The sequence below is a fragment of the Drosophila grimshawi genome, unplaced genomic scaffold, assembly GCF_018153295.1.
Source record: "Drosophila grimshawi isolate 15287-2541.00 unplaced genomic scaffold, ASM1815329v1 contig_1377, whole genome shotgun sequence".
Classification (NCBI taxonomy): domain Eukaryota; kingdom Metazoa; phylum Arthropoda; class Insecta; order Diptera; family Drosophilidae; genus Drosophila; species Drosophila grimshawi.
In genome coordinates, this window is record NW_025062900.1 from 13,349,219 (window position 1) to 13,375,224 (window position 26,006).

The 26,006-nt window shown below is 36.5% G+C and overlaps 1 protein-coding gene across 1 annotated transcript in view; it reads left to right on the plus strand.

Moving 5' to 3' along the window:
- LOC6562154 (ATP-binding cassette sub-family C member Sur) overlaps window positions 1-24,997 on the plus strand; it is a 45,925-nt gene extending 20,928 nt beyond the window's left edge. The window contains exons 10-23 of the mRNA XM_032736385.2: window positions 4,831-5,092; window positions 5,986-6,123; window positions 7,112-7,248; window positions 7,971-8,184; window positions 8,855-9,477; window positions 9,672-9,895; window positions 12,001-12,791; window positions 14,598-14,755; window positions 16,001-16,196; window positions 18,338-18,983; window positions 20,430-20,557; window positions 22,427-22,721; window positions 24,335-24,531; window positions 24,633-24,997. Coding sequence (XP_032592276.2) covers window positions 4,831-5,092; window positions 5,986-6,123; window positions 7,112-7,248; window positions 7,971-8,184; window positions 8,855-9,477; window positions 9,672-9,895; window positions 12,001-12,791; window positions 14,598-14,755; window positions 16,001-16,196; window positions 18,338-18,983; window positions 20,430-20,557; window positions 22,427-22,721; window positions 24,335-24,531; window positions 24,633-24,794 — 4,171 coding nt within the window. The 3' untranslated portion in view covers window positions 24,795-24,997. The remainder of the gene's footprint in view (window positions 1-4,830; window positions 5,093-5,985; window positions 6,124-7,111; window positions 7,249-7,970; window positions 8,185-8,854; window positions 9,478-9,671; window positions 9,896-12,000; window positions 12,792-14,597; window positions 14,756-16,000; window positions 16,197-18,337; window positions 18,984-20,429; window positions 20,558-22,426; window positions 22,722-24,334; window positions 24,532-24,632) is intronic.
- Window positions 24,998-26,006: the final 1,009 nt, after the last annotated feature.

Below are 26,006 nucleotides of genomic sequence, written 5' to 3' on the forward strand. Positions count from 1 at the left end.
ATATTGAGATGCCTGCAAATCCAGCTTAAGAATTGAGCTGAGCTGATATATAATATATGTATATCGATCAAATAAAAGCTGCATTAAATTGGTGTACGCTAATATCCAAATGTGTACAAAAAAAAATTGCGTACAAAAGCCAAAGAGAGTCGCATATGGCTGCTTGATATGTCAGTTAGCCAATAAATTTTGGCACTAACCAAGGCATTTAATATACATATGTATACATGTGTGCATGAAAGTAAAGTACTTGCTTTTTTGCATATAAAACGCATATTATGGCAATGCATTTCAATGACAGCCCAAAAGTAGGCAAATTCACTTGGCGGGGAATTACCGAAAAAAACGAGAAACTTGTGAATTGAAATGTAACACACACACACAAACACACACCCAAACACACACGCAGATTCATACACAGTTGTGTGTAACTGCATGCCTGATGGTAAAATAAAATTTATTGAAGATGCTTTTGCTACGATACAGAATAAGACTTATAGGGGCGCATAAGGCATAGGGGTTTGGGTGTGGGAGGTTGCGCAGTGAACGGGTAGAAATTGGATAAAATGGGTAGCAGAAGACGCGCAACGCTTATTGCTGCATTTTATTTATGGCCCAGTAGAAGGCCAAGAAAACTTGCAAGTGCCGCTTTGTGTGCTTTACCAAATTGGCAGCCCCAACGCAAAAAAAGTGTAAGTCAGAAGCTGAATACTCACACACACACACAAGCAGTTGGAAAACTTTAATTAAATGTAGCCGAGTGTGAAAAGGGTTTGAACTTGTGTGTGTGTGTCTGTGTGTGTGTGTGTGTGTGTGCATGAGTTTTCGCCTTCAGACACACGTGCGAAACATTCTGCTGGCTCCCCACCTTTATTGTTGATTCAAACTAAAACGAATTTGAGCGCTGTTTAAGTTTGATATGCACTTGAAACTATGTTCTATGTTCCACTATGCTGCTGGGCTGCGGGCGTTCGCAGTTCCGTGTAAATTAGAATTGGCTGAATAGTAGTAGTACCCAAGTCAGTTAGTTAATTAATTCGAGCGCAGCCAAGAAATTATGCAATTAAATGCCAGTAGATGAGCAAACAAACTAAAGGCAACTCACCTTTGGGATGGGTGGCAGCAGTATCCTGCCTGCCTTCGACTGCCTGGCTGCCTGTTGTTGACTCACCTCAAAATGCCACATAAATAATTTAAATATTTACATGGGGGCGTGTCAGCGCTGGCAGGACTCTGGCTGCTGTCCTTGTCCCGTCCTGTTGGCCTGCGGGCACACAACAAAACGTGCGTAATCTGACACACCAACAGCTAAATGGTAAATGAGCCACGTGCACCACAACAAACCAACAAAAAATAACAAATTAAAATGGAAGTGGCACACTAACTGTAAGAGTATAGAGAAAAAATTGGGTAAATCCAGAATAATTAGATATGCAATTAACCTAAACTATATTTACATTGCATTTTAGTAGATTTTCGATGCTATCAATTTGGGTTTTTGATACAAATATATAAGTTTCAGAGAATTACTCTTATTTATCATTCGAATTATAACACTAATTTAGTAATTCATTTTTTTTCTTCTCTTAACTGATTCGTATATATAGCTTTATTTATTTATCTTTCGATTGAAATTCTTAAAATCTTTAAATTAATCCGAACTCATGTCTCTGTATAAAAATCATTTTTATTTTACAATAACAATTTATTGACTGCAAATTAAGACGCAATTTGGTTCGTTAAATGTTTAATTCTAATTATTTATTAAGTCAAATGGAAACTCTACTCGATTTTCATTTGGGAATACCAATTTGAAGTACTTCAGCTTAAACTTAAAAGGGGCGCTCCTCAAATGTTAAATGTAACAACTAATTGGCGTATAAGTTAATAAGGGGTTTATACTGCTAAGCAGCATACATAAATTATTCCAGACAATATGGGTAATAGCAACAAAGTTAATTGCCTAGTCTGTTGCACTCAAAGAGCTTGGAATAACGTTACATACAAAGATGCAGCATGATGTAGCACGCATCTCGCATCGCGTATACGCACCGTTAAGCAAGCTTAAATGAATTGCATTGTGCACGGGCTAAAAGGCATTTGTTGCAGTGTCACGCAAAGTTAAAGGCAAAGTAAGACTGCGAACTGTGTGCTGAGAGACAATTGCGTCAGTCATCAGTCAGTTGTCGTCAGTGGCATGCAACTTGTGGCACTTAGGGCCAGACGAAACAACTTTTAGCTGTAATCACAATTTCACTCTTAATGTGGACAGAGAAAAACGGAAAAATTAAATGAAGCCACTGCCGTTGCAGTTGCAGTTGCACTTGCAGTCGCCGACGCACTCATTGAACATATTTGTGGAGTCGTTTCCAGGCACAGCACGTGATACAGTAATTTATCACAAAATGTCTGTATATGTTAATTTTATTGCGCATAAAATAAACGAAGAGAACGAAACGACCCACACGCCCACTTTGGGCACGCCCCCTTTGATCGCCCCCTGTGACAAAGTGGCCGTACAATCCGGAGGCGTGGCGGCTATATAAAAATGCATTTAACAAGCAGAAATCGCACAGCAGGCTACGAAAAGGGAGTGCAGCCTCTATGCCAAGATTCGCCTTTGCCTTGGCAAACGCAAAATGTGCAATAATTTCAATTACTGTAATAAATGTCTGTGTTGTTCAGCTGTGTATGTGTTTGTGTGTCTCTCTGCCTCCCTGCCTCCCTGCCTCCCTGCCACTGCCTCTGTCAGTTTTGTGCATTTTCCTTTTGGCTTACAAAATTTATTGTACGACTGCACATGTATATAGTGGTATGAATTGCAGGGGTCTCGTGAACTTAACGATTGTTAAGTGTGAGCGGTTTTGTGATTTTCAGCTGCCTCACATGAAACGACGTTGCGAGCATACGGACTTGCCACAAAGGGCGACGGCAAGGGCATCATCTAAAAAGGAACGCCTAACCACATTGCGTTCTAGTCAGCTCCGCTTGATATGAGGTGCAAAGTGTGATTTAATGTGGAAGTGTGTATATATATATATATATATATATATATGTATATATAATCACACATAGTCTTTGTATGTATGCGTGTATGCGTGAGTGTGTTTCTATGTGCGGTTGGCTTAAACGGGACAACGGGGCGCACACGTAATATGAGTTACGTGCCGTGTTAAGCAGCTGCTGCAAGCAAATTCACGAGGTTTAGTAGTATTCACTTGAAATTATTTGACAAGGCTACACCTCAATCTTAATAGACTGTTCATAATTTACTCTCTTGAAAATGTTCAAAATGTATAACTTTAAGAATTTATTTAATTTAAAAACTTGATTGTTCTTTTTAAAAACATTCTACATAAAATCATTTGGAATTAAATGGCACTTTAAGCATCAGCCGCATTGAACTCATTTTATTGAAAGTCGAACAGGAATTAAAAAAGTTAGAGCAAAAAATATTAAGCACTTAAATACTGCTTGCACTGGCTTTTACTTCTATAACATAATACATTTTTCTTCCATGACAAATATAACTTTCTAATCTTAAAACCAATTCTATTTTTCGTATATCTAGAAAGTATTGTTTAAAATAAGAAACACTGTCAGGATATATTAATTGAATCCAATTGAATTTCAGCCACAATCTCCGAAACTACTTTACTTAACGAGCAGGCTATTTCCCTTTACTATACTATGAATCAATTCAAATTGGGGCCATAGCAAATGCAATAATTGTAAATTAAATTATCTAAGATTGACCAGATCCGTGCATATTTGAAAATCTGTGTGTGAATGACATATTACAGTGGTCTTCACAACTTTGTGGTTTTGCAATTTTGCGGTCGCCATGAAGAACCAATCATCTTATGTGCATTTCACTGCGAGTCACTTAATTATGCCGCAAGTTTGTGTGTGTTATCTGTGTGTATCTAAGTTGGGGCTTATGCGCTTGTTGACCAAACACGGTGAAAGTTATCATATAAGCGGCTTAACTAAATTGCAGCTAATTAATTGAAGTCACCCGCATTTGCCATAATTAGCGATATCATGTGAAAAGCAAAAGCTTACACATCTCTGTGCAAACATCTATATGTGTATTTATGTCTATGCCGGCATAACGATGTCTGGCTTGATTAACGATCGAAGTTTGTAGCTTAAGAGCTATTTAGATAAAATGTAGTTTACGCGCACGAGACAAAGTTATTGGGGACTAGCTCACTTTAGGCCAATTAGATTTCTCATATCAGTCTAATACATTGTCAGGCATTTCAATTAGTTCACTAGTTCATGGAACTAGTGCACTATAAGCCACATTGCAATCTTAACGTTATTTATTTTCTTAGTCAGTTATCAGCATAATTCAGAAACTAGTTTAGAAAGTGTCCAATGAAATGTTTTAATCATTTTAAATTATCATTTGAAACTTTTCTCTTTGTGGTGAACGAATTAGCTTATGAGTTTTATTGAAATTCTACTAATATATTGTTTATTTTGGGGTTTTCTAATGATAAAAATAGGAAAATAAATTAAATTAAATCGAACTAAATTAATATAACGAAAATAACGAAAACGCTTGAAAGTAATTTTAAGTTATAATCGTCAATATTTAATGTCTATTTTTAGTTATTATAATAATCTATTTCACTTTTTTAAATGTGAATATTTATTAGTGACTTGTAGTTAGTATTCTATTAGCAGAAAAAATGTCTCAAAGTTAGGTCAACACCATAGGGATATAAATAAAATAGTTTGATGAACCAGTTCTGTAAACGTATATTTATGTTTTTATTAAAATTCAATAATTTACATGAACTTATTATTCCTTCCCCATAGAAACTGCACCATCTCGTATGTGCCACAGTGTCCGTGGCTGTTGAATGACACCATACGGGAGAATATACTGTTCGGCGAGTCTTTTCGACCCAAGCGTTACGATTTTGTGCTGGATGCGTGCGCATTGAGACCGGATATTGAACTGATGCCCACAGCCGATTTTACGATAATCGGTGAGCGAGGCATCAATCTGTCAGGCGGACAGCGGCAACGGATTGCGATAGCACGTGCAATTTATTCATCGGCTAATGTGGTCATAATGGTGAGTAAGTAAACACCAGGAACAAGGACAAGGACAAGGACAAGGACAAGTCGAAACAAGCTGTGCTGTAGTCGACTTAACTGCAAGCCAATCCGACGCCTCAGTGCACTTTATGCGAATGCATCCGATTATTCTTGATTCTCGTAACGTTACAACTTCAAATTTTGCCATAAAAAGTCAGCACTTAGTAAGTAGCTGGGTAAACAAGTTTTACGGCCATGTTGTAAGGTTTGTCATAAAATATGAAAACTTTGGTTTTTTGTTCTCTCTTTTTCTAAGCGATACGAAAACATTTTGTAGTATTCACCATAAAGAAAAACTATTGACTTTTGAACTAAAATGTTACTTGCATTTTTTATGGAAAACAATATAAAAATGTAGTTGCTTTTTAATACAATTAGGAGATGAGGATTTTATAGCAGATATTGACGAACCGAGAGACTTGCATTTAGGCATTTGTAGAGAAGCTGTGAAGATATTTGTCTCAAATTTAAATCTCTAGTCACCATATTTGTAGTGCAGATTGCTGGCCACCTATTTCGAAGATCATCCCAGAAGTTGCTTAGTCAAGCTAAATTCAAAATGATATTCAATATCTAGGTTAACTTGAAATATAAGTAAATCACAAATCGTAATCTCAAAAAGTTTAGAGCACAATAAGAACGAAAGACACTTCAGATGCCTGGGGTTAAAGCAAACAAACGTTCACACTCACAATAAATGTAATTAATTTATTCAATTCATGACACGACGAGGTGTAAAGGGAAATGAATTTATTATCGAAAGGTTTCAATGATGAAATGTAAAGTACCCCAATTATATAAATTATAATCATTTTATTGTGGCATATTTCTTGGAATCTTGTCATCTGTGAAAGTAATTATATTTTCTAGGACGATCCGCTGTCATCGCTGGACAATGAGGTGGCCAGCCATGTCTTTGAGCAATGTGTGCGTCAAATGCTTTTGAAGTCGAATCGCACCATCATTCTGGTGACACAGCAATTACAGTTGATCAAGGAGGCGGATTATGTAAGTGGCCCTGTCAAAAATTGTGCCAGTCCCTTTTGGTCAGACAGCATTTCATATTCAAATATCTCAGCACTGACAAACTGTCCAGTCCAGTTTTCAGTGGAGTTGCGTTTGCTCAAAATTGGACTGTGGTTGCTCTTCTCTTTTTTGTGTCTACACTCTTTGCTTGTGCTGGGCTTTTTACCAGCATCCGTTTGTTACTTTGCGCTCCAAATGCCGGGGCCATTTATCGCCTTTTGGCCATAAATGCAATTGCCTGGAAGGACCATTTGTTGCCGGTCTGCTGGCTCCCACTCCACTCCGCACAATTTCTACTCGTCGCTCTTGCGCTCACACACATTTTCACAATTATTTGAGCAGCAGCATTTACTGCAACGACGCATAAGAAAAAATAGCAGATGGAAAAAAATTTCAAATTTAAATTTGGAAATTGAATTAATGCCTTTTGTGCTGCACCTCTTTTCTTTGCTTGTTTTATCCATCTTTTTTTTTGCACATAGCCCTCAAGCAAAATTAAATTGCTTAACTAGGGTATTCCCGAGCAAAGTTCTAAAAGCAAACGATTTTCATACGCATACAATATCTTTCAGTATCGAATTAAAGTGTATAGTGTTTAAGGTTGTATTATTCTTAATATGACTACAGCCAAACAATTAAAATAATTCAAAATTCCAATTTAAAAATTATGACTTTATTAATATTTTAGTTAATATTATTTTGAAAATAGCTATAAATAAACAAGTCAAATAAGTAATGAATCAAACATTGCTAATGCAATTACTGCTGTGTCATGTGACGGCAATGGTCCTGAAAGGATTAAGAAATCATTTGATAATAGCTATTTTAATTATCGATTGATCATTGTTACAGGCTATGTTCTAGTCGATCACTTCTTAATATAAGATGCGTACTTAGTAAGTGCTGTCAATTTTTTTCGTCTGTTCATTTTCTTTCGTTTCGTTGTCGTTTCATTCGTGCGACCTTTCAGTTAATTCTGATGAAAGATGGCCAGCTGCAGGCTTGCGGCAGTTATAAGGACATTGAGCTAAAGCAGCCACAAATAATCGCCAAATGGAACTCAATAATTGCTAAGGCAAACGCAAACGCAAAGGATCAACAACAAAAGTGAGTATGACAGAGCCGTAGAGAAACTGTATGTTTTCTTTAGGTAGCTGTAGATTAGAACATGACTGAATGAGGCATTGTCACTGACTTATCCCTTTGTAAGGCAGAGAGTGAAACAATCCTTAGCACATTACGTACGACAGGCATATCTCTATATTTTCTTTTGGTTTTTCTATTTGGGCCACACTTTTTGTCCGAATCTCTGAACGGTATTCAGAGACAACTTGAAGACAACTTACGACAAAGCAACTTCTCTTTCCTTTTTGTTTGAAAAGAAATTTTGTTGAGCTGGGAAATATTTTTATCAATAAGAGAATCAGAATCAGCAGCTCTGAATTTTCAAAAATTTAATTTGTATGCGGTTTGCATTTGGCTATTCAAGTTTCGTTAAATTATATCTAAGCTATCCAAAACATAATGCGAAATCTAAATAGTAATAGCAATAATAATTATAACAAAATTGTACGGAACTTACTGTTTATATTATTAATGTTAAAGGTGCTTTATATACACAAGAAGCTCATTACTTTGCTGCAATAAAAGTCACCATTAAGCAGTGACCAAATATAATAACTTAATGACACATGAAATTATGTTATTAAATTAATTATTGACACTTCTCATATTATGACTACATATTTATTTCTCTGTTTTCTTTCTTGTTTCTAAGTCTGCGAATGCTATAATCAACATTGTTTTTATCTTCCGTCATCTGTTTATAGCACTGCGGAGCGCACGGCTCGGGAACGCTGGAAACTATTTAAGAATGTTAGCAAACTAGGATTGCAGCGCTCAATATCGATTACTTCGGAAGCAGGTGGATGCAATGGCTCAGAGCTGGATTCCGTTTGCGGAGATGGCAGCATTTCAGCGTCATTTAACAATGCCCGTAACAATCCTGTTGAGGAGGATGATGAGGACGATGAGCTGCCACCGGTAAGTTGAATATTTAATACAACTCCAAGTCTTAGCATGCAGCTTAACGAATCTCTGAATAATAAAGTATATAACTACGTAATGCATGCATTTTATTTACTCTTAAAGATGTTGGTTCTGTTAAAAAAAATGTTTACATAAATTAAAATTGTTTACATAATTTGATTAGGTCAAATAGTAGTAGATGTAGATGTATAAAATAAAAGGGTATAAAAGAATAAAGTATGATTTTAAGTGTTTCTTTTAAAACTTAGTGAGAATTGCTATTCATGAAATATGTAAGACTACATACTATTGGAAAAAAATTCAATTGAATTTGAGTTGTTTTACAATGGTTGCTCCTATACGGATGCTGTATATTTCACAACGGATAATCAAATGCAAGTAGACGGAATCACAAATCCCAAGAGCAAAAATACATAGACTGCTGCCAAAGTGCTTAACAAAATTATCTTAAAGCAATCGTCAATTATTCCTATCTTACTTGGGACGTTATCTAGTTAGGTACATCCTTACTGCTGCAAATGCGTCTAGACTCATTATCCTATCAGTTCGGTAGGTTTTATTACGGTTCACATCTTTATCTATCTACTTCAATAAATCTGTTTAAATGTTGTACTTAAAGTCATACTATGTATCAAATAAATGAATCACTGTTTTGCTTCCATAGTCCCTCTCGCTGGCCAGTGGCATGGGCTTGCAGTCGGCAGGTAGCTTTCATCTGCAACGCAAGCGTGCCAGTGTCTATGGCTCCCGGCATCTGATCTACGATGTGCCGCTGCCCATCGATGAGTGCCAAGCGGATGATGTTATAATGCGACCACGTCGTCGCTCCGGGCTGCAGCGTCGTGGCAGCAGCGTCAGATCGAGGAACTCGTGGCATCGTCTGAGCGGTCTGAGCACAGCGACGGCCACATCCACCTCCAGCACGAACAGTGGAGATTTGTTGCGTCGCAGCGTGCTGACCGCCAGTTGCAGCAGTTATGCGGAGAGCAGTGTGGATGGCGGCGATTCAAGTACAGGTGGGGGAGTGACGCCACCGCCCGAGCTTTGTCAACGAGCGCAATCGTGGCAGCCGACACAGAAACTGCATCATCCGCCCGTAACACGAAATGCCTCATCGCCGCCGGCCATGGAGGCGGCTGGGGATGTGGCAGTGGCTGTGCCAGCAACTGAGGAGGCGGTGGTAACGAGTCGTGGCAGCTTTCAGCAGTTCCTGCGACGTATGTCCATGCGGCGTTCCAACAAGCCCAAACTTCATCATCGACCGCTCAGCGCAGCCAACTCAATTAGGTAAATACTAATTATTATTAATTAACTAAATAATACTTAATCAGAATAGGTAACTTTACTCCTAAGAGAGTTGTGCTTGCAAAAAAAAGTCACCTAAGTTGAATCTCTCGCCACAAAGTGAACCAATTTATTTAACTGATAACAATTCAGAACAAAGTGCTTGATGCGTAACGAATCTTTATTCCCTTCTCCAGGAGCATCTCGGAGGAGTCCAGTGCCGCGGCTCTGTTGCCAACAGTTGAGCTAAGTTCAGTGCCTTCAGTGCCTTCATCGCCTGTCGTTGACATATCCAATCCGCAGCCAACAACAACAAATTCACAAACAACTACGGATTCGGTATTGAAAGGAAAGATGCAAGTTGAAGTTACTTCTCCAGCTCCCACTCCGGCACCCGCTCCTGCGGAGACTCCAGTGAAGCGTAAGTTATGCATCTGGCATGTTGTAACTACTAGACTGGTAGTTGCCTAGTTGCCAACTGGCTTAAGTTAGTCCTTGCTTGCTCATTGCCTGCTTTTGCAACATTTGTATGCATTGAAAGTTGCTCTGCACCATATGGGTCAACTTAATCGATGGCAGACTGTGCGCATACGTGATTTTTACTTTAAATAACTTTCGACTACAGTGCCGTTGAACACTTTGTTGTTATTAAATATTGGCATACTTGGCAATTTCAGTTTACATTCTTGCAGCTACATAATTTCACCATTTCAGTCTGCCTGAATTCCGTACATTTTTTAATTCACCCTTTGAGCGCAAGGGCGCTTAAGGTCAGTGGGAAAATAAGACTTTATTTTGAGAGTCAGTAATCACCTTGATAAGTCGTAATCAATTTTTTATCAAATAGCTTCAGCTAAGTGCTCTTGTTTAATTGAAGTCAACTTCAATTGACTAACGCTAAAGAAATAATACACAGCAGACAGAATGATAAAAAGGAATCTGACAACTATTTCGCATTTGGGGTAATTAAAAAGTATCTACAACGCGCTCAATTCCTCCGACTTTCAATAAAAGGCTGGGAATGTGCAAAAGAGTTTACAATAAATTTTGAATGCGAAAACTTTACAAACTGTTTGGGCGTTGGCTGTAAGTCGTAATGAATATTGATTAGATGGAATTTATTTGGCGCTACGTCAGCCAAAACTGCACAACAAATGCGAGTATGCAGCAAGATGTTGCAAACAATATATTGGCATATTTATCAGAATTTCAACCAGCATACATACTTATGCGTATACGACAATTCGAAAAAACCGCCGTTCATCCGGTTGTCCGCGTGAGTTTGTTGGTAAGAAAAACTTAAATCAAGTTTGATTTTAAAAGTTTTTGGCTCCCAGCGGTGAGTCGAAGAGACAACACGTGCTGACTTCGCCACCCAAGTTGAGCAGGGTGAAAAACTTTTACTTAACTTAATGCATTGATCTATCTACTCGCTGTCAATATTTGGCTGACAACTTGCCGAGTTGGTTTGCGCCTGCAGCGGAAACTTTCAATTTAATCAGATGCTCAAGTGTCACAGAAATCGTCCGGATTGCGACCCTTGGAAATTGAAATGAAAATTGTTTGCACTTTAGCACTGGAAACCGATATAAGCTTTTGATTTTATACAAACAATCATTTAAAGTTCATTGTGTTAATATAGAAGATAAAGATAAATTTACATTATTTTTTAATAATATTCTTTGCTTTCCATACAATACAATTAACAATTTTTCAAAAATAATCGAATAACATTTAAAAATATATATTTTCTTTACTTTAACTGCAAGCAACTGGTATTTTTCACATTTAACAACATGTTCAGGGCTCAACATTGTGTATATGTTACATGTAGGGCAATGTTTATTGCAAACATGTTGCATATTGCAATACAGTTGATATGCAAATACACAAAAAATAAACATTGAATAAATACAGATAACACAGAATAATAAAAATATATATTTTTTTGATGGCTGGGCGTGTGTGATAGTTGCCCTGTGTATGAATATAGAATTGAAATTATATTGAAAGAAGCATCAGCAAAGGAGCACATTCCCAACCTGACAGGTGATGAAGAACAGAATTTTTGTGGCCGCAACTTTTGTCCTGGCAATGCATACAAAAATAACACCAAAATTATTTTATCACAAGTACATATATATATATATATATATATATATTAAAAAATATGTCGACATTGACCCGCATACAAAAATATATTCGATGAGAGGGACATACTGCGAATATAGATCCATAGGGCGAAGAATTGACGGTTTATAATTAATTTCCATAAATAAATTGTTGCGCTTGTGATTGAAAATCTGATCCGCTTCAAATTAATTTTCAAAAGAATTGTACAAATTTGTATATAGATTTACATTTGTCATGTGAATGAAATCTAGTAAAAATTTGAGAAATTGCTTAATTGTTATAAAAGTCGGTCTTGAGCACTAGGTTAACATATATATATTTATTTTATTTATTGATTGATAAGTTTCTTAGTACATTGTGCAAGTATTAAGTTCAATTTTTTCTATTTTGTAGACGTTAAAATTGACTTTAACGCATTGCCAACAAATGGTCGCAGCAACAGTAACAATAACAATGGTCAAAATGCGGACAAGCCCAATAACAACAACGACAACGACGCTGAAAATGGCGTGGATGACGTTGACGTGTCAGACGTGTCGATGCGACATAACCTGGAGCGGGAGGGTCAGCAGCAACAGCAGCAACAGCAGCAGCAACAGCAGCAACAGCAGCAACAGCAGCAGCAGCAGCAGGAACAGAAGCATGTGCTGGATGAGGGTCGTCATCGGGCAGGTGCAATGCCAACGACGGATGTTGAACGCAAATATGGCCAAATCTCGCATCACATATATCTGCTGTACTTGCACGCCTCCGGTCGGCCCATAATCATTGTCTTTTTTATCACCGCACTAATTTGGCAATGTTTGCGTGTCTACACGGACGTTTGGCTGCAACATTGGAGCGACCACGTCGCACTGAATGTGGAGCATCGGGTGAAGCACAACAGCACAGACACAGGCGCAGACATGAACATCGATATGGATATGGATATGGATATGGGCATGGATATGGACAGCCACGAAGTCACGTACTATTTTCGGATGTATGCAACAATATCGTGTGTTTGCATTATAATGGCCATGATATCAACACCGGCCGGACAATGGGCCGGCTGTAATGCGCGCCGTAATTTGCACGATAAACTGTTGCAAACGATTTTGCATAAAACTTTGCATTTTTTTCAAGTGACACCGCTCGGACGAATTGTGAATCGTTTCAGCAACGATATGGCGATCATTGATAAGGTAAGATTTGTTATTGCTATTGTTTCGCATGCTATTGTTGTTGTTGCTTCCTATCCTCATATGTATGTACATACATATATATATATATATATATATATATATATTTCCGTATACATATATGTCTGCATAATTTTCGTTTAGCTTTTTGTATTGTGCGGCATAAAATATGAGCATATTGCCTACTCGTGTTGTTGTTTTTGTTGCTCTGCTTTAGATATCCCGCTGATAAGCACGCATTATGCACGCGCCTGTGTGTGTGTGTGTGTGCGTGTGTGTGTGTGTGTGCGTGTGTAATATATGAGTTTGTTGACGCCATTTTTTGGGATACTTTCATTATAGTTTTTTCACACTTTTTGACACTTTTACACGCAAATTTACTAAGCTTTTTGCGATATGCCTGTGTGTGAGTGTCCTTGTGCGTGTGTGTGTGTGTGCGTGTGTAGTTGACTTGATTGAACTGACAATCCTGACTGATTTTCGATGAAGTAGATGTAAACACATGTCTTTTCAATAAACGGATTCCTATTAATCACATTATTCTATTGAAACCGAATCATTCTCAAATTTATTAGCTTAGTAAAGTAAATCTTTTAAGCATCTTAGTTGCAAATTTAAATTTATGCATTGTTCATTATTACATTGAAACAAAGTCAATCTTGTTTCAGGATAAGCTCAACGTTGAATTAGAATAATTATACTACGATTTCCACTCCCGTTTTGATTTAAGCGCTATTTCCATGTTATTCTGCCCTCAGCCAAAAAAAGCTGGTAGAGACGGGTCAATATAAACTAATTTTCTACTTCATGGTTTGTCCCTAGATATTGGTGACAATTTATTTTGTGTATTCTACGTTGGTTCACAAATATTTGATACATAAATACATAAAGTGAAAATATTATTCAGTTATTAGTATTTTTTAAATAATAACTCACAATTTTAAGCGTATTTGCCAAAACGTATAATATGAATAGTGATAGTAATAAATGTAATGTGTGTTTTCAATTTAGCTGGCATTTTGTGATAATCCGTTTTAAAACGTTTGAGTATCCTAAATTTGTGTATGTGTGTCGCAAATAAATCTTCATGTACTGTTCGCTATCCAAGTGGTTTTGGCATTGTGTAAAATCGTAGTCGGCTCGCAAACCAAAGTTGATTATGAAACATTGCTGCCTGAGGGTTGGTGGCTCACATTTGTCGAAACGTTAGTCGGTCGGTATACAGATTCAATGGCATCATAGCAGCCTGCTTGCTGTAGGCAGAAGTGGACTCGTTCATTTTTGAGCAGGAAAGGGCGCCTGTGGCATGCACAAATTTAGTCATTTGTCAATTCGTGTTGCAAACGAGCAAATGTCATTTAAAAATGTCATCCAATAAAGCCACAAAACCTGCCTGACCAGGTAGTCAGCATGCTTCCTACCTATATATATATATATATATATATCTGACATATATACATATTTAAATACACTCGGAAATAAATCGCCATGGATTTTATAAAAACACAATAAGTTAATTTGGAAAGGACTTTTTTCTATTACTAAGAAATATATTTCTGAAAAACCTATGTAATTTTTGGAAATTATTCGTTTTACTTCTAAAAACAAGAAATACTTTCTAGCTTAAGGCGATTTTCAATAATCAGGGCGACTTATTTCTTGCCTCTCAAAACTCAAAATCCTTCCTAATTTTAATATATAATTTTCTTCATATCATTTGAAATTATTTACTAAAAAACTAGTCTGAGTGTATCTGCCTCCTTTTGCTACCTATATAAATAACCGACAAATATATATTTTCATTTACAGAAAATAGCTGCAACCAGTCAACGCTTGTTGCAGTTCTCGTTGCTCTGCCTGTGCGCCATATTTATAAATGTGAGCATTACACCCTGGTTTCTGGCCCTCACCCTGCCCATTTGCTGTGCCTACTATGCCATACAGAAGTTCTACAGGTGTTCGGCGCGGTAAGCGATGATTTCTTGTTCCGCATAATAATGCTGACAAAGCGACTTTCATAATTCTTGCGTTAAGTGTAACAAATATGTAAACATTCGCTGTTTTGATAGAGTACTAAGTTAGCTTTAAATATTTTTTTTTTTGCGGTTTGGAAATTGCTTAGAAAAGTTGAGAACAGACAGTTGCTGTCAACGTTTTAGAGCCTGAAAGTTTTTGGCCATAAGCACTTAAACTTGGCCATAACTACGTATCGCTCGAGCATAGTCAAGAGAAACAAAGGATTTTTGCAATTCATATTGTGGCTGTGCTGTTTGCAGCAGTTGTCTGGTTTTGTGTGTCTTTGCTGTTGTTTAGATAGTGCGAGTGGCACTATTAGCAGATTTCTATCCGAGCATTTGTTTCATTTAGTAATTCAAGCTTATTTTGTGCAAACCAAGCTTACTGAGTGTCCCAACAATGCTGTCAGACGACTGGACAACAATCCTTGCTTGTGGTGCTTGTTTTCTGGAGCGTTAAGCAAGCAAAATATATTTGAAATAAAAATATTTTCAGATTAAATCTCTTAAAGAGTTTTGCAGCTTTTCGCAATTTAATTGTTTAGAAAGAATATTGTAGTTGAAGTGTCATTGCTGAGTTTATTTTGAGACCATAAATTAAATTTATTTCTAATAAGAGAGAATACTTTAAATATTTGTTCATTTTGTTATTTAGGTCGGACTGTCATTAAATCATCAAGTTTATTGGCTTATGTGGCTTATTATACTAATATTTTTTTAAAAAGGCTTGGACAATATATGAATTCAACTTTATTATTCTTGTAAAACTTAAACGTAAATTACACTTTGAAATATTGAGTATTAATAGTTGGTTAAATATAGATCCAAGTAGAATTAACAGAGAAGAGATGAAGTTAAGTTTGCTACATATTCAATAGCTTTGGAAATATTCGAATATAATGAATAACACTAAACAATATTATATATTAATTGTAGCACAATAAGCTGCTTAAATGTAGATGTAAGCAAAATGAACATACATAAATACAAATAAGTTACTTTATCATATATAAGTTTAGCCATAACCTAAGTACGTGCTTGTGTGTTCAAAATAACACTTTCACTTCAAAGTCTAAAAAGTTCTAGTGGACTACACAAATGAACAAGTTTGCCGTGTTCAATATTCAATCTAAATGCAATTTCGAAAGCCACTCAACGCCTCAACTCAATGAAACGTATAAATTTGTGTATTTTCAGTGAGCTGCAACGAATTGAGAACTCAACAAACTCACCGGTGATATCGCATCTATCGGAGACAATACAGGGTGTGACCACAATACGTGCATACAATCAGCAGGCTCGTTTCACAGAGATACTCTTTAAGCGTCTTGAGGCGAACACAATTGCATTTACCATATTGAATACGAGTAATCGTTGGCTGGGCATATCACTGGTAAGTCTTTGGAGTCCAGCACTGCTTTACTGTGCACAATTCACACACACATACACTCTATACACACACTCTATATACATCCTCCCTGCACTCGACTCCCCATTCAAGTCAATATGGCATCTATGCACATTTGATTTGTGTAAAGTTTGCTTGTGTGCAAATAAATTCAACTAGCATTTAGCTTAAACAGTGTAGCTTAAGCAAATGTAGTCATATATATATATATATAAATATAGAAGTTCAATAGTTCGATATCGGATATTTTAAATCGGTGGTTGGTAGTTCAATTGATAGGTCTCACCCATTACGGTGGTTAGGGGGCAGCCCGCCTGACTGCTTGTGTGGACCTTGTCTATGTGTCTGCTTTGGATCTTAAGTGTCCATTTATTGTGCTCAAAGTGGGTTCTCACTGTGTTGTGTTGACATCTACATTCGCATTCTGTAGAGCTCAGGCTGGTTTGCTTTATTGTCTGTATTGACATAACGCACACAAATATATATATATATATATATATATATATAAATGTAATTTATGTTCTTAGTAAAGGGCATGACGGCTTAGGAACAGCCCTAGCCGCAAGTAGTACTTTAATTATCACTGGTGGATGCTTATAGGTGCTGCAAGGTTAAACAATGAAATTACTGACATGACAGACAACATTGACATAAGACTTAATTAAGCGACCATCGGAAAGAAATTAGAAATTAGGTAATGTATATTTAAAAAATAAATAGTTCTGTAAAAGTAAGGGGCATATATTGTAGCAGTCAAAACTAAATTAAATCTCTTTTCTAAACACGTCTGCCCGCTTTACGTTATACACAACGTTTGAGCTCTTCCTCTTCCAACCGGTGATCATACCAATGATATCGATATATATCGATTTCATATTTTTCATGTTGCATGTTGTTTTACTGATGTTATGTTACAGTCTTAGTACCAAGACACCAGTGGCCTGCTACAATATTTTGATATAGTTCATAAATTCAAAGCTGTTAGCGATAACCATGCGTTGTGCGATTTTAAACTAATAATCCTCTAAGCAAATCATACTCTAAACATACAATTTTTAGATGAAAACAGACGCAAGAGTTATTAGTATTATTTAAAGAAGAGTTGAGTTTTAATCGAGTTTGAACAACTTTGCAAAACAAGTTCGACCAAAATGTTAAAAAAAGAAAAACATATTTCTTTTTCTGCTATTGCCACAACTATATACATTGGAAATGATAAAGCAGAGCTATGCGAGAGGGCATTCATATCAGTTCTCTGCAATTGACTCTCCTATTGCTCTGTAAAGTAACAGTAGCAGTAGCAAAAGTAAATACTTCAAGGTAGCGGAGCATTTTCAATCACTGCACAGCTCACCCATCCCATTTCCACAAGAAGGTATTAGATTATTAAGCAGTCTATTTAGTTCAAATGCAGCGGTCTCACTGTCTTCAGCTGCAAATGAACTGACAATCGATAAGTTACGCAATAAATCGCTTTAAGTGATTGGTATTCCGCTTAAGCTGGACTTTAGGGAGACAAGTTCATTGACTATTATTTTGTAATTAGCGAACAAATTGGTTGTACAAATCTGCTCACTATGTAAACTAACAATCCACTTTAAAACAAGGAAGCATACATACACCCACACACACACACACAGCCACCCACTGAAGCTGGTATGCATGCCGAGCAAAGTCAAAACTGTGGAGCAACAAATGCAACAGCTTTGAGCGCACTCGATGGCTTACAAGCATACACATCCATATGAGGGCAATCAAGCCAGCGACAGCCTCAGTTCCGCAGAAAAGGCAAACAAAAACTTTTCAATTGTGGTTTGGCAGTTACCCAGTAAAACTTTCATTAAGATGAAAGATAGAAAAAGTTTTTTCCTTCTGGTGCAGCGCGCGGAGAGCGCTTAGAGGGCCACAAAAAAAAAGAAAATAAATAAAAAACAAACAGAAACCCGACACGCACGGACACGTGGGCTGATTAAAAAGTCAAGTGGAAAGAATCTTTACCAAAATGCCAAAACTAACAAGCACTCATCAGGGCTGTTGCTCTTTCTCGCTCGCTCATTCACTCTCTCTTTCTCTCTCTCTCTCTCTCTCTCTCTCTCTCTCTCTCTCTCTCTCTCTATTTATTGTAGGATTACCTGGGCGGATGCATTGTTTTTGTGGCCATCGTAACAGCACTGGCAACGGCCAGCGTCAGTTGCAGCAGCTACGCAAAGGAGCAGGAGGCGACAGCAACAGGGACGATGTCAGGAACTTATGCCATCAATAAGAGTTCCAGCCCCAAGGAGCTGACACCGACACCCTCGCTGGTCGGTTTGGCCATCAACTACACGTTGTTGGTGCCGATTTACCTTAATTGGGTTGTAAAACTTTTGGCCGATATGGAGATGTATGCGGGCTCCGTTGAACGCATTGCACACTACGCCCAACAGCCGCAGCAGCAAAGGGCGGAGCAACCGGATGCGGAAATCACCAACGAAGTCGATAGGTCCTCCTCTTTCGTTCCGAGTACCGTTGACAAAGCTCACCCAGACGCAACGTCAGCTGCCGTTGATGTCGATATCGATGCCATTGCCGACCAGGCTGCTGATAAATTAAATGCAAGCAATCACTTAAACTTTCAGCACACAGCATCAGCTGTTGACAAGCAGCAGCCAACGACGACGACGACGACGACGATTGCAGCAGAGACATCGATCCTTGCAGATAAGAGAATAACGGCATTTGCTGACAAGGTCGTCGCGCCATCTAATGAGCAAACGAGACGCATTAAATGCTGTGAGTATCTGACTATCCGGAGCAGTTTGCTTAACCCTTGGCGATTAACTATGTGCCAGACATTTTCGCTGAGTCACTGATTATTTTTTAAATGCTGAACCCGAGCAAAATGTTTAAAAATAGTCAATTTGTGCAAAAATATGTAACATGCATAGCAAATTGTTGTTTTTTTTTTTAAATGTATAACTAATTATTTTAAATATATTCAAGTTTGTCAGCATAATAGGAGTGAAGTATCCTAATTAACATTTAGCCATGGATTTTCAATATTTATTCAAATAATTAACAGCGAGAGCTTAGCTTATTTATTTAGTTACTTACAAAAATTGTATTTTTTGAGTGTTAGCAATTCATTACATGGAAATTGATGATTCTCCTTAGCTGTAAGTTAAGTTAGCACCTTAATCGTTTTTTCCTCATCCAGCAATATTGCGATTTCTTACTATTTTGCTTCAGACTTGTGACAAATTGGAAAGGGCCAGATTAATCGATGCTACTGAATGCGATTAGTGTTTCCACTCTGCTTATAATCATTAGTGTAATGACAGTTAGGTCTTCTATTTTTACATACATTTGCAGAATATTAAATTGATTTATAAATGAAATTTGTAGTTAGCCTTACTTAGATTTTATTTTCTCAATAATTCGTGCTCTGACTTTCGGGATAGATATCAAAAATATAATTCTTTTATAAGAGTTAATTGCATAAGCAATTTCCAGAAAATTATTGGAAATAATTAAATTTAAGCTGAAAATGTATTTTAAGATAATCGACTTGAGAAAAATGAACCCATGACAAGCAAATTGTTGAATTTTGCAAACAAAAAAAAAATATGCAAAACTTTCTGAGGTTATTTAATAACCCAAGAGTGAATATTATGCAAGCCCAAAGTTTGTGATAGACTTGACAGATTTGTAGCCTTTCTTACATAGATAAAATATTTGCGTAATTTGTGAAAAGAGTCTTTGAATGAGTTACAACTCTTATCGTATCATACCCTTCCCTATTGCAAAAGTAGTTTGAATACCGCTACTTAAATTTTAAGCTCTTAGGGCAAATGTTAACTCCGCTTTTACTCTAGTGTCATATTGACATTAGTCCTCTAACCACACTCGAAAACTACTTTAGAGTATTTGCTAAAGTTGACTTTTAAAGCATGCGCTTAACTGCTGTGTGCCATGATTCTGGATGAGGACCCTTTTTTCATTAACTTTTTTGTTTGGTTCGTGCCCTCATCACTTTTTGCCTAGCTGGTATAATTTTCTGGCTTTTATTTTGGAGCGTTGCTCAACTGCCAGTTTCGGGCGCAAAATACCAAATACTCTCTATATATGGGAAAGGGTCACAAATTTCATGCTTTGTCGATTTGGTTTTAAAATTTAATAATAAAAGCATTTGTCCACATTTATTTCATCTAATTTTCCTTTGTTTATTTGTTTGGGTAGACCAAACCGTTCCAATTTCGTGGCCACAACGCGGCGACATCAGTTTCCAAAATGTCAGTCTGCGTTATGAGGGACAAAGGCAGAACGTTATCAGCCACCTGAATTTGAAGATACCAGCGGGTCAACGGGTGAGTAGCTAACTATATATATACATATCCATTTTCTTGCTATTTTCCCTTAACCACAAAAGACCAAACGAGTTTGGGTTCAATGTGCGCCGTACTGTAAATAATCTGACAGAAATGTAAGCAATAAATGAAATCGAATGAAAGATGCAACTAGCCAACCTCAGGGCTCAGCAAACTGTAACAGCAGCTGCAACAGCATCCATTGACTACTGTGTGTGTGTGTCTGTGTGTGTATCTGTGTGTGTGTATGTGTGTGTGTGTGTGTGCACTTTGGCCGCAAACTAACCAAAGCCACACAAATCTAACCGAGCTAGGATAGCCAGACAGCGTAAAAAGTCAACAACTGATTGAATATCCTGCAACAAGCGATACAATATATTCTACAGATTGAATATTCTCACATCCATTATTATTATGACAAAGTGCACATACATATCGTGTGAGTGGGTTGGGCGCTTAAGCTGTTTCAGTCAGATAGTTTAATACCCTATACATATGCAACAATGGAAAGAAGAGAAGAAATAAGTTGAGTGCTATTTTCATTGAGTATCAAAAATGCTTTTCTAGTATAAAAATTGTATATATATAAATTTGTGTACATTTTTTTAAGTATAACTAAAGCAAGCTGCGTTTGCTTGACAACACTAAATATAAAATTAATTAAAAATAAAATAATTCTGCTTAAATGATGTGTATGGCATTGTTATTAAAATTTTAATTGCTTTTTGTTATATTTAAAATTTAATAGCATGCAAAAAATGTAAACAATTTTCGTTCTTAGTTTCCGTTTACTAATTAGGAACATGAATGACAATATATACATATATCGGTATACATATTATAATATATATTATATATATAGATATGTACTTGTATGTGAGTGAGTATGGGTGTAAATATAAATATATATAGATATATAGGCATGACAGCTAATAGTAAAATTACAACTCAACTCAGAACTTGAAGAAAATATTTTAATTTGTCTATTTAAAAAAAAAAAAAATCCATTTGGAATAGATTGAAGCCGTATATTGAGAGATAATTATTAACATATTGGTATTCGGGTATTAAGTCAATTAAAATATCCTATTTCAAAACAAAATAAAATAATAGTAATAAACATTTTGCCTTTCTAGCATTTTTAGTGATTAGCGTATCTATTGAAGTTTGCTTGGTGACATTTAAACATTTTTATATTTACTTATTTCTATGCGCATTTGTGAAAATTGTTCGGACAACTCGTTTTGCTGTTTGTGTTTACTGAAATCATTTCATTTACGCTTTTGCTAGAAAATATACATAATAAAAACAAATAAATCAAAAATCATAAAATTTTTGATTGATTGCGTGTATTGAAACTAACCGAATTAAAGGCTAATAAACAAAAATAAATTTGAATATTTTTATTTATACGTATGTGACTCTTCCAGAGTGCATTTTGTGAAAGAATTATGTAAACAGCAAAAATAACATTGCTTATTGTTTGGCGTGACTTCTAATTGTAATTTGAATATTTCAATGATGAACTTTCTAAGTAAGCTCAATGGGATTATTAGTTAAGCAATAGTTCTCTCAGTGTACGAGTTGTGTATTGCATATTTATAATGACTGTTCGACTGGTCAAGATAGTCTAGGCCGAAGGCTGCAGCTGGATATGTGGCATATTTTATTTGATTTTGATTTGATGGCTAACGGGCCTCGATACCAGATGAGAGTAGAGATACACAGAAATACAATATGTAATACACATAAATGCATAAAAGAACTGGTTGCATATATTATTTAAATTTAAAATAAGAGAGATAAATGGACATATGCAGCACTCTTCAACTATCTTTAGTCGAGCTAACTGATTCGTTTCTCTTGCAGATTGGCATCTGTGGCCGCACGGGTAGTGGCAAATCCTCCCTGGCCCTATCCCTATTTGGTGTATTACAGACGACAAGTGGCCAAATTTGCATCGATGATGTGGACATTGAGCAAATACGACCAGATGAGCTGCGTAGCCGATTATCGATAATACCACAGGATGTGCATTTGTTCAATGCAACAATACGTGAAAATCTCGATCCGCATGGCTATTATTCGGATTTGAAATTGTGGGATTGCCTCGAATTGGCACAGCTCAGGGAGTTTGTTAGAGATCAGCTGCCACTTGGTCTGGGTAAGTGCACAATTCACCCTTACATTGCAGGCGCCTTTTTGTTTGTGTTTCTCAATTTCCCAAAGTTTTTTGTTGTTCTTGTTTTTGTTATTTCAATTGCTGTTGTTATTGTTGTTGCGTAAACAAACCAAGAGCTGACTGTCAGTTCTGTGCACCGCGGCTCACTGACTCCGTCAGTTTGCTATCTAGCTTCATATGCGAGTTTGCCTTATGAAAAAATCATGTTTATTTTTGGCAGCAAACATGACGTTTGGCTTGGCCGCCTAGCCAGAATTTCAAACCAACCGCCAACCTCCCCTTTCAGCCCCATTCTCACACTCCTCCAGACTTTCAGTCTCCCAGCTAACTTGTCTGTTTGATGTTTGTTGAGCGCCAAAAAAATACAAAAAAAAAAACTAAACAAGAAAAAAAGTTTGATACGCGTTTTATGCATGTTTGATTTTTTGTGTTGATTGGCTTAGATGTGGCAAATGTTTGTAGATACAATACTACATTTATCTATCCATCTATCTATCAAATGGAATCCAAGTTGATTAGCCACTCATACATGTATTTATATATAACAGGCAATTTGTGGCAAACTGGCAATCTGCATCAATATACAATTTGTGTGTGGCATAAACAAATTGAAACTGGTCCTCATATTAAACTACAAATATTGAGCTGGATGTCGTTCGGACAGTTTGGTTAATAAGTGATTTCAGATGAAGTGCTAGTTGTCTGTATAATATGATGCCAAAAGCCTAAAATGAGTTTATGATTGAATTACTTCGTTTTTAGATCAGCTTTAGTAGCTGTAGTCTCTAATAAAGAAATTCAATTGACAATAATTAAAAGTTATGCAATTAAAGTCATAAGGTTTATATGAATATTGAGTTATTTAGTTAATATAAAGCTTACAGTAACATGATTACTTCTAGCACAATATGAATATTCCAACAGTTTTAACTATCAGCATGACAACATTTTCTTTTATCTTACTCTTGTCTCAATGCAGAATTTTAATCATGAATTATTTTTATTAAAACAACTATTTATAAAATAAATATAAATAAATATTATTCTTAGAGTAGTATTAAATCGCAGCTGAAAACTGATGATTAAAAGTGCTTTTAGTGACACATAAGAACTGACATCAAATTATGGAAATCTAGTTCGGAATATAGTTTTAAAAAGAAGAAGAAATTCAGAAGTTTTTTTTTTTTAATTATTTGTTTTTATTTATTTTCTAGTGTTTAAGTTACGATTTTTTTTATAGCAAAATTGAATTCTTGCGTTTCCTTCGACGAGTCGCTAAACAAATCCTTAATGCCTTACACTCATATTGGGTGCCACGTCCTTGGCACACGTTGCCTTGTTGTCAAGTCGTGCCCCATCACGCCACCCCTGCTCCGCTTAATACGCCTCGTTAAGGCTTAAAGGCGTGCTTAGTCAAGCGGCCATAACGTTACGCTTATTAAATACAACTTTAATTACGCACTAAACCGGACATTTTATTACATACTTACTTATATATATATATATATATATACTTTTCTTTTTTTTTTTATTATTTTGTTACGGCCACCTGCTATTGGCCTTGTTGCCTTGAATGCTGCAACTACCTGCGACAGACTTTGAAATAAGCGATGGCGGCATCAGTTTTAGTGCTGGACACCGGCAACTGCTTTGCTTGGCACGTGCCATCCTCCGAGGCTCCGCCTGTTTGGTGCTGGATGAAGCAACAAGTACGCTGGACAGCAGCACGGAACGGGCTCTGCTCAAGTCAGCTGACAAGGCGTTCCAGGGTCGAACAATTATAACGATTGCCGTGAGTTTTAATAGCTCTCAACTCATTTCATCTTTGAGTGCGTTTGTTCTTTATTGGCCTTTGTTTTGTTTTCTTTTTCTTTGTTTTATTGTTTTTTACAGCATCGCTTGAGCACGATTCTGGATTATGAACGTATTATAGTGCTGGAGCAAGGTGAAATCGTCGAGGAGGGCAATCCCAGACAGTTGCAGCAGCAGACCAGCTCCATTTTTCATGGGCTGCTGCACAAAGCTGACCAGTTGAACGGCGCCACCAGTTCTTAACTTAAATACACATATATATATATGTATGAACAATTTAATTGTCTGACGTAGATTGCTTAATTGTAGTGCTTATGTTACTTGTAGCGGCGAGATCAAATGGATTTCTGTGCAGTTTTGGGAGCGCCTTATTGTGTGCTTTGTAGTTGTGCGGCCGTGTGTGTCAAATGTGATTTATATATATATATTTTATACTTTTATACATATATACATATATATATATATAACATAAATATATATTTTTGCAGTATTTTTTTTTTACATAATAAAAGAAGCGGTTGTGTCAAAAGCAAACATTATATTTCTACCGCAATACTTTTTCGTCCTGCCAACTGTGCGTATGCGCTACGTGACCACGTGACAGTTCATACTTGGATGTAGATATATATATATATATGTGTGTGTGTATATATATGTATGGGATGGTGCATGCCGCTAACAGGCTGACAGCCAGATGATTTGTTCCCATACATTTGTGCGCACGGATATTTGATTTTTCTTATGAGCACATACATACATGAAATAGGTATGTTAGTTTTGGTTTATTTGTTGCAAATGCAGTGTGCTTATGTATATGTGCGCTCTTGTAAGTTTCCGTGGAGTAACCCCAATAACGTGAACGTGACTTTGGCCAACTGAACAGGACTTCAAGTCGGTTGAAGACTGTATTTGCATTCGCTTAATGTCACGAATACAATTTTTATTTAAAAAATTACTTCATTTGCAGTAAGACGATTAAGTATTTAATAAACAAACTGTTATTTAACAAAAATGCAATACAAAAATAAAAAAAAACACATAAAACAATTATCTTTCTTACGTCTTACCTAGATTTGTATATATATAAATTCTTTTACATTCTTCTGTTGGCTTATTTGTTTAAAAATAATTTTATTATTTTTTTAAGTAACCCACAAATAAAACAGAAATAAAAGTAAGTAAGTTCTTTTTGTGTTGTTTACGTTGCCTATTTTATTTTTTTTTTAATTTTATAGGCTCAGGATATTTGAAAAGCCAATTGGATTTGTGTGCAGAGTGGCAATCAAATGAGTTCATTGCAATTTCTCAATTGGTCATTGCGTTGAAGCTGTGTGCAACAGTTCAAAAATAATGTATGGCCAAATACTGGCACACAACACTCGGACGGCATCTAAATCAGTCCAATTAGAATCGAAAATTGGAAACGGAATCGTTTCGGCTTGCACTTAATAATTG